The sequence below is a fragment of the Macrotis lagotis genome, chromosome X, assembly GCF_037893015.1.
Source record: "Macrotis lagotis isolate mMagLag1 chromosome X, bilby.v1.9.chrom.fasta, whole genome shotgun sequence".
NCBI lineage: Eukaryota > Metazoa > Chordata > Mammalia > Peramelemorphia > Peramelidae > Macrotis > Macrotis lagotis.
The window spans coordinates 667,238,760-667,253,441 of record NC_133666.1 but is presented as its reverse complement, the minus strand read 5'-3'; the positions used below and the strand labels follow the sequence as shown (position 1 = coordinate 667,253,441).

The window sequence follows — 14,682 nt, the reverse complement described above, 5'->3', positions numbered from 1 at the left end:
ACTTTTTTTAGGGAGGAAAGAGAGGAGAATCTTTGTTTCTTCAGTTGGTCCTTAAAACTTGGGTTGAGGGGCGGCTAGGTGGCGCAGTGGATAAAGCACTGGCCCTGGAAACCTGGGCTCAAATCTCGTCTCAGACACTTAATATTACCTAGCTGTGTAACCTTGGGCAAGTCACTTAACCCCACTGCCTTGCAAAAACCTAAGAAAAAAAAAAAAGCTTGGCTTGAACTGAACAAATATTACTGGTGACCTACCACATCCCAGTACTATGAGCAAAACAGATCCTGCTTCCCAGATCATAAGGTCTATGGAGTGGATGATAAGAGCCAAGGGACTGACCCACACCATCCATTCTTGAGGAGGCCAGAGTAGGATTGGGGAAGAGGTGGCGGTGGTGTGGCAGGAATGTTTGGAAAGGGGCTGGACATTTGGGCTAGATCCTAGCCTATCCAGCCACCAGGGCCTTCCTCACTCCCCTTGTCCAAGGTCACTTCATTATCTCCTTTGTATTGACCAGGAATTCTTAGTCTTTTTGAGTCATTACCCTTTGGGATGATTCCCTGAATCAATGTTCCAAATGTGGAAAGTTAAATCTACAAGATTACAAACAAAATCAATTATATTGATATATAATTATCACAATATTTTAAAAAACATTTTCACAGATGTCAGATTCAAAACCACCAGCAGATACCGACATATGGACACACTGTCTCCCCAGTTGGAACAGAAACTTCCTGAGGGCAGGAAGCAAGTCTAGGAGCTGGGGAGGCACAATATAACTTCTGGCTAGGATACAGAGGGAAGATTTTTAAGAAAAGTTAAACTTAAAAGTACAATGCAAGCTGTATTTGTGGATGTGCAAGTGCAGGGATAAGGAATCTATTGCCAAAATGTTGTTCTTCATGGAAATGACCCGGCCAAACAAGGTCAGCATGTGAGCATGGGTTCCCTTGCTGCAAATGGTGGGGGGGGGGGGGGGGGGGGGGGGGGAGGGACAGGATCCTTAGGTTAAGGTTTACTGCCTCCAAGGGCGAGTTAGTGGCAAAACCCCCAACCCCCAAGTGCACATGCATGCGCGCACACATGCACGTGCGCACACACACACACACACACACACACACACACACAATTTTTAAATATCAATTAAAACCTTTTAAAGTTTGTTTGGGGAGGGGTGTATTTTTTGTTTTGTTTTGAAATTCCTTCCCCAAAATCACTTTAGTCTTTTGTGAGAGCCAGTTTTCTGACAAACAGAAGAAAAGTCATTGAAAAAAGTTGGGCTTCTATATAAATTAGCATTAGGATCCCAGGGTCCAGTCTCAGGAGGCCATAGGTTAAGAGCAGAGGAAATCCTAACATCAGTTAGCGCTTTCATCATTATTACAAACTTCTCTTTTTCAAAAAACAAAGAATTTATTTCTGCTCAAGGTTCATTTGCTCCTCAAGGTCTCACTGTTACCAGGGAGCCCCCAAGCAGGGACCACATAGAGGGAACAGGAAGCTGTCAGAAATCTAAGAGCAAAGAAAGGGTGCCTGGGATGGGAGAGGACACCCCAACACCTGAAAGTTCCTGGGACCTTGAGATCAGAAGACAAAGGAAGAGGGCTGGAAGAGTGAGGACAAGGTCTTCCTCAAGGGCCATGGCCCAGCAAGCCAAACCCCAACCGGGAACGGGCTGAGGTCTGACGCCCTGCAGGGAGCTGGAGAGATCATCCAACCCACCTTAATAGCTGTTCCCCATGGTAAATATTTTCCATTTGCTCCGTGCTCTGGATTGAAATGCCCCAAACTCTGGGGCTTGTTAGCTCTTGGGGAGATTGCTGTGACTGGTCTCCAGGCTGGGAGGCCTCCCCCATTGCAGCCTGGCTCTCTTTGATGTGGTTTGGCTCATCTGGCGTTGGGGAGGGGGGCTAGCAGCCCAGCACCCTCTTGTCATATCTCATTATTGGCCCCTGAGTGGACTCGGTTTCTGTTCTTGGCGTGGTGGTGGGGGGAGACACCTCACATTTTTCTTCTTGCAGATAGGAATAGTCCATCAGAGATGACCTTTTCCTCTCTCCCCCACATCCACCCCAACCTGCAGAGCACATTTATGGATGCTATTCTGCTCCAAAGGGGGCCGAGCAGGGCTGTGCCCAGCCTTTCTCTCCTCACCCCTGCACCTTCCTTCACCTGAAGCCCAGGAGGACAATGATAAACACCTGCTCCCCTCTGCCTTACATCCACCAGAATCTTAATGATCTGGACTAAGCCCAAAGCTCTTGTTTGTCCTCTGGATAACTAGCCAACTTCTTGTAGGGGACTGTGCGACCCCAGGAAGATCCAAAAAAACCCCAGACGCAGCCCCAAGTCACCTTCCTACCCCCTCCCCACCCCAGCAAAGAGGGGCTCTGGGATGATCTTGGGCCTTGGCCAACCATGTGCTCATCTCCATAGAGCGTGCTCGCGCACACACACACACACACACACACACACACACACACACACCCATCCACACACGTGTTCCCGTGGAAGATTAAACACAGCCTTGAAGCAATCTGGCAGGGCTCGCCTGCCAACTTTCCCAGACTACACTGGACGGAGCTGTCAAATGACTTCATCCACCAAGGGGGAGGCGGAGGGGGGCTTGACAACACAGGACACCAGCAAACCATCCCCCTGGACAAGTGCTGGCCCTTCTCCTCCCTGGCGTGGGCAGCGCCATAGAGAGCACTGGCCTCTGGGTCATCGCAGTCCCACCCCTGGGGCTACCCTGACTCATGCGGCGATCCCAAGTCACAGTCATGGTGACCCCAGAAACAATGGCATTCATCGGAGGGAGGGACAGAGAAACTGGGGAAAGACAGATGGAGTCAGGGGAGGGGGCTTGAGATGGCTGGGGGTGAAGAGGGAGAGAGAACGCATGTTGAAGGTGACGTGAACTGAGGCTGAGACAGGGTGGATGGGAAAGAAGGGGGAATGGGGGAGCAAGGAGAGAGAGAGAGGGAGGGAGAGAGAGGGAGGGAGGGAGAGAGAGAGAGAGAGACAGAGAGAGACAGAGAGACAGAGAGAAAGGAGAGAGGGAGAGAGAGACAGAGAGAGAGAGACAGAGAGACAGTAAGAGAGAAAGAGACAGAGAGAGAAACAGAGAGAGACAGAGAGAGACAGAGAGAGAGACAGAGAGAGACAGAGAGAGAGAGGGACAGAGAGAGAGAGAAGAGAGAGAGAGAAACAGAGCGAGAGAGGGAGGCAGAGTGGGTGAGGTGGAGTGAGGCTGAGGCAGGATGGAAGGCGAGGGCTGAGGGGAGTCAGGGACAGGAGCGGATGCAGGGCCCTTGGAAGGAGCCGGCCCCTCCCGCTGCTGTTTACTTCCTCTTTTGGAAGGTCCGGTGGGAGCCGGTGGGTGGGAGGTAGAGGGGTGGGGGGTGGGAGAGGTCCCTCCGGTCTTTGTTTCCTGCCTTTTGGAGGTCTGTCATCTTCGTTATCTTTCAGAACGGTGGAAGGGGGACCCCAGAATACACCAGGGCTCCCCACCATGGCCCACCCTGGCAGCACCACGGAGCCGGTGTCCCCCAAGAGGCAGTGTCTGGCCTCAGACTTCGTTCTCCAGGAGGAGGGGGCTGCAGATTATCCTGTGCCTGGTCCCAAGCTGCAGCTCCGATAGTCCCCCCACCCCCCAAGAGTGAGAGGAGAGGCCCGGAATGTTCTCAGACTGAACAGCCAGGGGAGGAAGGCCGGGGGTGGGGGAGACAGAGACGGGGGAAGCACTTACTCTCAAAAAGAGGCCCCCCTCCAGCTCATGGGTGCCGCCACTTCCACTGAGCCCCATCGGGCGGGCTGCGCGGCTCAGGCCCCAGCCGCCGCCTCCTCCTCCTCCTCCTCCTCCTCCTCCTCCTCCTGGAAGGCCCTCCACCCCAGCTCCGTCTGCCTCACATTCTCGGGCTCCGGGCGCTTCCTGGCGATTTGCATAGTTAAGCCGTAAACTGACCACAACATTCCTGCTATGATTTTGCAATGTACTGGAATAACGCGGTCGCTCACAGTCTATGAATCATGAGCTATAAAACCATCGTCCTCGTCACCGGGCGCGCTTGGGGCTGGCGGCTGCTGTTGCCATTGCCGACGACGGTGATTCATCTTGGGGATCGGGTGGGGGGCATATGTGGAAGGGCCTTGGGACCCGGAGGCATGATGGATGACGGCATGAGCCCCCTCCGGCCTTCCCCTGGGCAACCTCAAGGCCAAGGCCGAGGTGGGTGGAAGGTGCAGAAGGGACGCGGCAGGGAGCCCTCTAGGTCACCTGTTCTTGTGACCAGGTCCTGCTGGTGGAGACCCTGGTCATGGAGCTGGGGAAGGGAGTAAGTATTCAGATGGTGCCTACTAATGCTGGGTGCCCTGCTTTATCAACGTTAGCTCATTTGGTCTACGCCACCACCTCATAAACCCAATTCAAAGGCTCTCTGACAGCCAAATGGGCAGGTCCCTGCCGTCCTATAATAGGGAGTGAGGGGCCAACAGGGAGAAGGGATGACCTCAAGCACCCCCCACCCACACTATTCTCTTTAAGAAAGCCAGATCCCCAGAGGGGATCGATTCCTATGGGGCGTCCCCCTAAGGAGATAAAGAGCGGGTCGCCCTTTATCTTCCAGAACCAGGATAAGGACAGTGACTCACCCATCTCCGAGGAAGCACCCATGGAGTGGCCCTTCCTGTTTGGGGGAGGGGTCTCCCCTTGAGGAGATGACTGGCCAGACTAGGGTTGCACGGGTCTGTGACTTTATGGGACCAAATTGGTACCCCAGGTCTCAAAGCCTGACCCCCCCCCCCAGACCCTCGATACCATCATAATAATCGACTTACAAATCCCCTTCAAATCTGCAGAGCAGTAGATATCCAGCAAAGCCTTAGAACCCCATTTAGGGAATAGCCCATATGCATTATCATCTCCATTTTATCAGCAAGGAAACTGTGATTTGCCACAGAGCCAGAGAAGGTCAGATGTGGTGATGACTTTCACGCGGTCACTTAATGAGGGCTAGCTAGGCCTGTACCTCTCATCCTCACACCGAAGCTGTTGACCGGTCACTTGGCTAGCCAGGGTCTGAACCCTGGATCTTACACCCCACCCCCTACCCTGAATATCCCCTCTGTGTTAATATATAGTTGTTCAAGGGGCAGCTAGGGGACACAGTGCAGAGTCAAGTGAACCTGAGTTCAAATCTGACCTCAGACACCTGCCAGCTGTTTGATCTTGGGCAAATCACTTAAACCCACTGCCTCACCTCCCCAAAACACACACACACACACACACACACACACACACACACACACACATATGCTTTTACATATATGTACATTATAGATGTGTATTTATACACACACTGGCAGAGGAACAGAACATTATTACATACACTATTATAGAATACATCCTAGACATAAAACGTCTTAAATATAACAAACACAGTTATCCCTTTCACATTGCTTTTGTCCCCTGATATGGTTTTGCTATAAAGCAAGTCTGCATAAAAAAATTAATGGGTATTTTGGGGGAGTTTTGCAGAAGCTGCAGCCATCATACAAAGGTCAGCAGATGACACAGAAAAGGTTTAGAGATTTCAGAAACGCATAAAACATACAGACAGTACTCTACAACAGCAACACATGATAGATGGCTGTCTTTTTTGTTGAAGAAGACCATGACATCAGGGGAGGTGAGGCCATGAAAAGTATGTGAGTTGGATTGGGGGGAGGGCTGTGCTAGTCTCCCTTTCTTCTCCAGAGCTGTCTGGGTCCAGTGGCCAGATAGGAATGAGACATTCAGAGTTCAATGACTTGCCCAAGGTCACATAGATGTGTCTGAGGATGGCTTTGAACTCAGGTCTTTATGACATCAGCTAAGGTCACCCTAAGTGACCTCAATATCAACATATTTTGGAGGGCCAGAGTGGTTTTTCCAGATTGCAGGGACACTGTGCCCCTAACCCCCACGATGTGGACGGGATAATGACATTTTATAATTATGTCTTTATGTACATGGAGATGGCTATCAGGCCACCTGGAATGCCACACATCCTCACTTCCAACCTCGCCATCACTCAGCACTTAGCATGGATCGAGGCTCACAACCTCCGTGAAGCTGCCCTAGACCTGCCCGTCCTCCCAACCTTCCCTGAACTCCTGCTGAGCCACGTTGCTAGCCAACCCTTGGTCTCTGCTGTCTCTACAAACAAGGATGAATGAACGGATGATAAAGCTATGATGAAACCCCATCACAAAATGTTAGAACTGGCAGGGGACCTTTTGAGCCAACCTGCCCTAAACAGAAACCTCCCTCTCCAAAGGGGGGCTCTGGAACTATTTTTAAACTCTACCTCCCATCTCCACCCCTTCCCAATGGCCACTCTGGCTTTTTTCAAGTCCCAGCTAAAATCCCACCTGTGCACGAGGTGCCTCCGCCTCCCTAAATGAGGGGTCTACCCTGTGGACCATCTCCACACAGACACCTGGTCTGGACACGGCTGTCTGCATGTGGTCTCCTCTCTGGACATAAGCCCCTTGAGGTCAGGGGCTGGTTTGGCCTCTCCTGGCACCCCCAGAGCCTAGTCCAGTGTCTGGTCCACAAAAGACCTTAATAAATATGGACAGCTTGATGGATTGATAGCAGGTAACTGCTACAGACAGACCGACTGACCTCTGGCCTCTGCCTCCATGGTATTCAGGTCATCCAAACAGTGGCTGTGGGTTCGAATCCTGGCCCTGTGATATGGTCCCTGCACTTTGATGAGCCTGAGTTTGCTTTTTGGTAAAATGATGGAGCCCTATGGGGTATCCCCGAGACTCCTGCAAGCCCGAGAGACAGGGAGTTAGATTGTTCTTAATAGTGACCTGGTTCCCTCACTCTGCTCTCAGTTACTCCCATGGATCTGAGCCACACATCTGGGAGGGGGCTGAGAGGCCATCTGGCTCAAACTCTTCTCTTTACAGAGGTTTGGAGGGAACTTTACCCCCCCCCCCAACAGCCAGGGCATCCTGCCTGCCCAGGTCGGCCTGCCTTTTGTGATGTGAGGCTGGGAGTGTGGGCTGGGCCCTAGGAGGGCCGATGGATGTGATGGGGTGGACGCACCCAGCCTAGACTCCACAGGATGGCAGCGGCACCCACAGGAGGACTGGGGCCCTTGGGTCTCCTTTGCCTGGATGATGCTTCTCTCTCTCTCTCTCTCTCTCTCTCTCTCTCTCTCTCTCTCTCTCTCTCTCTCTCTCTCTCTCTCTCTCCCCTTTTGGCTGCATTTGATTTTCTATTAATATATTTATCATCAAGTTAATTTTCTCAAGGGTCCTTCTTCCATCCCAGGGATGGCAGGGAGGGGTTTTCCCAAGTGACCACTGCCTGCTGGTGCCAGAGGGAGGGCTGGCACCCTCCCCTCCCAAAATCTAGATTCAGAGGGCTCCCTGCCATGGCAGCCCAGAGGGGTCTCATCCTTGAGCCCTGGGGGCAGGTGGGCAAAGAGGACAGAAGAACAGCCAAGGCAGGGGGAGGGGAGGGGCGGGGATAAAAGAGGGAGAAGTGGAAAGGAGAGGGGGGGAACAAGACTTGGGAGAGACAGCAAGGAAGCACCTGGGGAAGAGAAGAGAGGCTGAGGGGGGAGAGACGGAGCCTGGGGAATGGGAGAAGAGACCTACAGAGCAGGAAAGGTGGCGGCATGGCTCGGGGAGAAGAACCCCAGCCAGAGGAGGGGGAGGAAAGGGCCTCCTGGGGCCCACAGGGTGAGGCCAGGAGCTGAGTAAAGGAAAGGACAGAGGCTGCCCGGAGGGGCCGAGGCGGGTGGCCTGACTGGAGGATATCTTTAGACACCCACACCAACTCTCTAGCCAGATGTGCCAATGGCCTCCTCACATCCAGGGCTTTACCCCTGGGATGAAAGACCCTACCCCATCTGACCCTAAGCCAACCCAGCATGAGACGGTGCTGGTGCTGCATTTGGCTCTGCCACTTTGGTAACCCTGGACATGCCATCCAGGGACTTGCTGCCTCAGCTTCCTCAACCATTTAGGAGTGAGGGGTTGAACTGGAGGGTCTCAGCTGCACTCAGTCACCCCCAACACAGAAGTGCCACCACCAGCCACGGGGCTGCCCCAGGGGGGCTCGAGTGAACACTGCAGAGCCCCATTCTCCAAGTCTATGACAGTGGTGCCCTGGTACAGGCCAGTGACCCGCCAGATTTACAGTCAGACCCACAGGGAGAAACCCCAAGAGATTAATTATTTCTCTTACACACAGTCTCTCTCTCTCTCTCTCTCTCTCTCTCTCTCTCTCTCTCTCTCTCTGTCTCTCTCTCTCTCTCTCTGTCTCTGTCTCTCTCTCTCTCTCCTTCCCCCATCTGTCTGTCTCTTCTCTGTCTCTGTCTGGTCTCTGTGTCCCCCCGTCTGTCTCTTTCCCTGTCTCTGTCTCTCTGTCCCTCCCTCCCCTCCCAGGAGCAACCACATAATTCTATCTCAGAGGAGCACACCAAGCCACCAAAGATAGGCCCTGTCGTTTATTATTTTGTCCCAGGGGCCCAGAGGAGGAATTACAGCGCAGTCATTCAGTACCCAGGTATCTCTCCCCGTTTGTTCCATATTTATGAGCTGGGCCAGATGGAGAAGGCTGATCTGCCGTTCACAGAAAATCCTCCCAGGTTACGGCCATAAATCTCCACCCCTGTCCGGCCTTCAGCCAAAGCAGCTCATCTCTTGTCGAGTCGGATGCTGGGGGGAGGCGAGGGCAGGCGGGGGAGAGCATTCCAAGCCACTCGAGGATGGCCAGAAACCCAGTTTCCCTCCTTCCTGATTTAGGACAGAGGCGCAGGCATGACCTGTAATTTCTCAACACGAGCTCAGCCCTACCTCCCAACACCTAGGCCCGGGGGATACTTCAGAGAAAATAAGTTGGTCCAAAAAATAATAAGAGAAGAGACAATAAAACCCTGCTACTTTTCTGTTTGGCCTCAGGAAGGAGAACTGGGGGCAGGGGTGGGAAGGTCCAAGGAAGTCGGTTTTAGGAGAAGCAGAGGATGAGAAGAGTGAGGGGACACCTGGTCAGGTGCAGGCTGCTGCCCTCAGGGCCCCTGACCAAGAGGGAATGGGAAGTGATCGGGGAGGGGGTTAAACCCCAACCAGGTGGAAGAGGCAGGGCTTGGTCCAGTGGTTTTCTTTCGGTTTGTACCCCCAACAATGTAGCCCAGGGTCTGGTCCATCAGAAGTGACTGATAAATGCTTCCAAACTGAGGGATAGTGCCAGGCCCCCATTTTAACAAGGAGGAATTGAAGGCCAATGTGTGGAGGCTGAGGGGCTGGCAGGGATCCATCCCTGGGGCCCATGCACCCACCTTGGTGCTCCTCCCTTGGGGGCTCTGCGGCCCCCAATCTTCCCCCCCCCATACAAATCTGTCAAAGGGGAAGGAGACAAGGAAGGGGAAAAGGGAAGGGAACATGGTAGGAGGCCCACAGCAGCCCCCCACCTGCCCCTGCCACCTCAGCACACCCACCGGTGTGCCCCTGCCTCCCAAGCTAAGGGAACAAAGGCTTCAGAGTTCTTTCCTCCTTCCAGTGAGCAGGTGTCACTTGTCGCTGCTGGAAGGCATGGGACAATAAGAAACCAGATTAATGGCTGCAAAGCGGGGGCCATTAGGCTGGACAAAGACTTAATTCTTTAATTCACTTCATAGGAGGGGAGCTGACTCACATGAAAAGTCCCAAAGATCCACTTCCCTGCTTGGGGCCAGTGTTGGTAGAGGTGGAGGAGGTGGGGTGGAGGGTGGTAATGGTGGAGGTGGTGGCGGCGGCATGCTTTCCCTCCCCCAGTTGGGCAGTGGGGGGCCAGGAGGAGGAGTCACTCAGGACCACAGCAGACAGAGGTGTAGACTTGGGAGTCCTGTGACCAGGGCTCAAATGCTGTCTCAGGTACTTACTGTCACCCTGGGCAAGCCCCTGACATCCCTGTGCTTCAATATCCTCATCTGTACGAGGTGGGATTAAACACAGACTCCCATGGTCTCTCAGGGTCCCTCTGGCTCTAGGCCAAGGGTCCTCTGATGAGCCTCTTGGGAGGGCGCTGGGTAAACCTCCGCAACTCCCCCACCCGCATACTCTCAGCTGACAAAGAAAGGAGGCGGCCCTGAAGGGGACCCTCCCAGCCCTGAGTCTGTGACTGCAACCTCTCTGCATGTTTCTAGTACAGAGCACACAGCCCGGCGCCAGGAGGCCCCTAATGGCCTGAGAGACTTGTGCCTAAACTGTGCTTGTAAGAATGCTGGGCAGCAAAAGTTGAGCGAGCCTACTCTGTAGTTTGCAGAGAGAGCAGGAAGGGGCCCAGGATCCCGGATGGAGAGCTGCAGGGGCCTAAGCTAAGGTCGTGTGTCCCCAGGCCACACTGGGAGTGATGCCTATCAAGGTCAGATTTAAGCCTGGGTTCTCATTGCTTATTCCTGATAGACAATCAGACTGAAAAGGGGGGTGGGCGAGTCAGACTGTGAACCCAGAGCTGGGGGAGTCCCTGCGCCAGAGAGGACGAGGCATCCCCACCCAGTGGGTACCTCCTTCCCCAAGGCCGGAGCATACAGTCCTATCTCCTCTGAGTATAAACAGGAACGCCTCCCACAGATCCCTGGCTCCCTCCGTACAAGGCAGGACCTGGGTGGGAGTCCAGAGAGGTCTGGTCTCCCCTCAGCACCTCCTCCCACCAATGGGACTGGGAATCCACTGGGGCCAGGAGTAGTGTCTCCACCCAGGCCCGAGCACACAGCCCTTTGGTAGGGAGGAGGGAAGACGAGGAGGTTGGGAGGCAACCACTGCCATCACCAGATGCTTACACAGCTCTTTACAAAGAGGGTCTCCCAACGGCCCCCACTTCGACCCAAGGCCACAGATACAATAATCTCCATTTTACAGATGAGACGTAACAGGTGGTCCTGGTCATGGAGAGGGTCTCCAGGAAAATGAGGAAGGTTGGATTGGAAGGTTGGGGTAATCCTGTTAAGATGCACCAAGGCCAGGTGGCCCTTGGGCCCTGACATGGAGGGTCTCTTACCTGGCTCTTGCCTCGCCGTCTGTAGCTGCGCCTCACTAGACTCTTGTAGTTCTCATTCTTCTTGGTCAGGTAGTAGTAAAGCACACACTCGGCCACAGTCTGTGGAGGACAGAAAGGAGCCATCGGTCCCTGCCACCTCTATTTCCCAGAGGGCTGGGGGGAGAGGGGCTCCCTGGTTCCAGGTGCCTTTCCTGCTCACACCCTGACCCCTGGACCCCTTGACCAGTCAGGATTCTGCAATCTGACAAGGGCACTAAGGGGGGCTGAGGGACGCCAAACCCAACAGCCAGGATGTCCCTCCTCCAACCCCCACCCCCAACCCTCTAATAGTGCTATTTTCCAAGAATTCTGCTAAGCCCTTCCAGGACCCGTTTATAATTTCAGCCTGGATCTCCTCCCAGGGTAAGGAATTCCATTAACTTTGCTCCCCACTGTGGAAAGTAATCATTCTTTTATCACAAATAATACTCCTTTATGGCCAGGCTCTGACACTGCGCCTAGCATTGCAGGGAGCCCCGACTCCAAGTAGGTCGATGTTTGAAAAACAAGCCTAGCTAAAGCTCCTTCTTGGCCAGTCCAGGCCCTTTCAGCCTTGGTTTTTGAAGAAGCCATTTAGCTGGCAGACTGGAAGCTCCTGGAGGGCAGGGCCCAGCTGGGCCCCCTGGAAGGCTGGCAATGTTTCAACTAAAACGGTCTCCCTTTCTGCCCATCCCGCCTTCCAGGGGACCCAGGGACTGCACGCCCCAGAATGTGAGCCTCAGGACGGCAGGGGACGGACGTCGCAAATGGTCCAAGGACAAGACTCCATCTGTCAACTAGGGACAGGTGGGATCAGCTGTGGCTCTATTCTGTATGTTATACTCGAGGCAGGAGGAAACTGCAGCGGGCCCCCTCCGGCCCAGGATGGGAGGCTCTGTGGGGGTCATTTCTCATCTCCAGCCTGACTACAGCCCTGTCCTGGATTGGTCTGCCTGGGTGAGGGTGCCAGGAGGGCAGCTGGAGGCAGGCCACAAGCCTGTCATCACCGGCATTTTACCTCTCAGCTACCACTCATGTGTGGGGCATGGTCTGGCTCTATGACGTCCTCACTGGAGGAGGCAAATTTAGACCTACCCTCGAGGGGCTGCCAGTCTAGTGGGGCAGACAATGGGTAAACTCCAGGTTGAGGAGTGCTGAACGGAACCAAGGCAAAAGGGTCAAGAAGGATCAGAGGGGGCGGGAAAGGCATCCCATAGAGTGGGGAGGGCGAGAGCTGGTCCTGAAGGAGACTGGGACGTAGAGGTGGCAGGGAGAACTCAGGGTTCAGGGGAACAGCCCGTGCAAATGTCTGGAGACTGGAGCTAGAGCTTGTTGTTCCAGGGGACCAGGGTCACTAGATCTATGCGTGTCTGGGGCTTCCAGGGGACACAAAAGATGGTAGCAGTAGCACGGGGTGGCACGGGGCCATGGGGGGCGGGAACACCAGACAGTCCCCTTCTGAAGGGCAACGGCGCTTCCCAGGAGCTCAGAGACAAAATGTGTCCCTCAGCCCCACCTCAGTGCCCCTGTCAGACTGCAGGATCCAGATCTCGCTTCCCTCTACTGTCCCACACTGCCTCTCACTGACAGTGGTGCTGCCAAAGATGGAAGCATATTATTTTCACTTTTATTTTGGTTTTTGTGGCTTCTCCCTTTTGTTCTGTTTCTTCTTTCACAACGTGACTAATGTGGAAACACACTGACATGGCTGCACACTGTAACCTATGTTAGACTGCTTGCTGCCTTGGGCCGGGGTGGGGGGGAGAAAATATTTGGAATTCAAAATTTCATAAAAAGTGAATGTTGAAAACTGTAAAATAGTATTTACTGAAATTAAAAAAATAGTGCTGCCAATAATTCCCATGAGTGTGTGGCTTGCAGGGTCATTAAGATGCCTTGTCCTCACAATAACCTGGGAAAGAACTTTAAGTAGCAACATCGAGCTTCCAGACAAGGGGACTAAGGCTTGGCTCTGCGCCAGGGCCCGAAGTGGGGCGCAGCCAGTCCATCACGGGGGCTGCGGTGGGGGCTGCGGCAGGAGCTGCTCAAGATGCCACCCAGTGTAGAGAGCAGGATCATAACTCAGGCCCTTGGATTTCTCCCATCTCCGAGGCAGGGAGCTTTCTCCCTGTACCCTAGGCTCAAAGGCAGGCGTCAGTGTGTGTGTGTGGGGGTATGTCCTGGGGGTCTCTGTGTTGTGTGTGTTATATGTCTGTGCATTTTATGCAAATACTATCTGTAGCTGTATATACATTATACATATAAGACTTGTGTATGTGCGTGTGCACACGTTATGTCTGTGTCTGTCCATTTGCTGGATCTGCAGGTCCGTGTGTGGGTGGGTGTGTCTGTGGGTCTGTGCTGTGTGTTGTGTAGGTACGGTCGGCTGCCCAGGAGTGTGTGTTTGTGTATATAAATGTGTGTGAGTATGTGTGTAAATGAGTAAGGCTGTCTAGGCTCTGACACACAAGCTCCGCCTGGGCTGCTCGGAGGAGGGGGCCTGTTCTTCTGCAGCCCAGAGAGGGAGGGGGGCTTCTTTCCTCTGGCACAGGGCTCTCTAGGGAAGGGGCTGCCACTCTGGCGGGGGGGAGGTGCTCCCTAAGAAGCTCAGGAATCAAGGATGTTCCAGGGGTCTGCATATGACAAAGGCAGCAGGGGGGAGGAGGGGGCAGCAGGGGGGAGGAGGGGGCAGCAGGGGGGAGGAGGGGGCAGCAGGGGGAGGAGGGGGCAGCAGGGGGAGGAGGGGGCAGGAGGGGGAGGAGGGGGGCAGCAGGGGGGAGGAGGGGGCAGCAGGGGGGAGGAGGGGGCAGCAGGGGGAGGAGGGGGCAGGAGGGGGAGGAGGGGGGCAGCAGGGGGAGGAGGGGGGCAGCAGGGGGGAGGAGGGGGCAGCAGGGGGGAGGAGGGGGCAGCAGGGGGGAGGAGGGGGCAGCAGGGGGAGGAGGGGGCAGGAGGGGGAGGAGGGGGGCAGCAGGGGGAGGAGGGGGGCAGCAGGGGGAGGGGGGGAGGAGGGGGCAGCAGGGGGGAGGAGGGGGCAGCAGGGAGGAGGGGGCAGCAGGGGAGGAGAGGGCAGCAGGGGGAGGAGGGGCAGCAGGGGGGAGGAGGGGGCAGCAGGGGGAGGAAGGGGCAGGAGGGGGAGGAGGGGGGCAGGAGGGGGAGGAGGGGGGCAGCAGGGGGGAGGAGGGGGCAGCAGGGGGAGGGGGGGAGGAGGGGGCAGCAGGGGGGAGGAGGGGGCAGCAGGGGGGAGGAGGGGGCAGCAGGGAGGAGGGGGCAGCAGGGGGAGGAGGGGGCAGCAGGGGGGAGGAGGGGGCAGCAGGGAGGAGGGGGCAGCAGGGAGGAGGGGGCAGCAGGGGGAGGAGGGGGCAGCAGGGGGGAGGAGGGGGGCAGCAGGGAGGAGGGGGCAGCAGGGGAGGAGGGGGCAGCAGGGAGGAAGGGGCAGCAGGGGAGGAGGGGGCAGCAGGGGGAGGAGGGGGCAGCAGGGGGGAGGAGGGGGCAGCAGGGAGGAAGGGGCAGCAGGGAGGAGGGGGCAGCAGGGGAGGAGAGGGCAGCAGGGGGAGGAGGGGGCAGCAGGGGGAGGAGGGAGCAAGCAGGGAATAAATGAGTCTAGAAGATCCAAATTT

At 55.3% G+C, this 14,682-nt stretch overlaps 1 protein-coding gene across 14 annotated transcripts in view; it reads right to left on the bottom strand.

Annotated features, from left to right (window-relative positions):
* Window positions 1–14,682, bottom strand: part of NCOR2 (nuclear receptor corepressor 2) — a 302,271-nt gene that overhangs the window by 113,251 nt on the left and 174,338 nt on the right. For 13 of the 14 annotated variants that reach the window (XM_074205397.1, XM_074205400.1, XM_074205399.1 and 10 more), the window contains one exon: window positions 11,048–11,146. In XM_074205397.1, the coding sequence (XP_074061498.1) occupies window positions 11,048–11,146 (99 nt within the window). Of the gene's footprint in view, window positions 1–3,754; window positions 3,823–11,047; window positions 11,147–14,682 lie in introns of those variants that run through there. The other variant, XM_074205409.1, reaches the window with a different exon arrangement.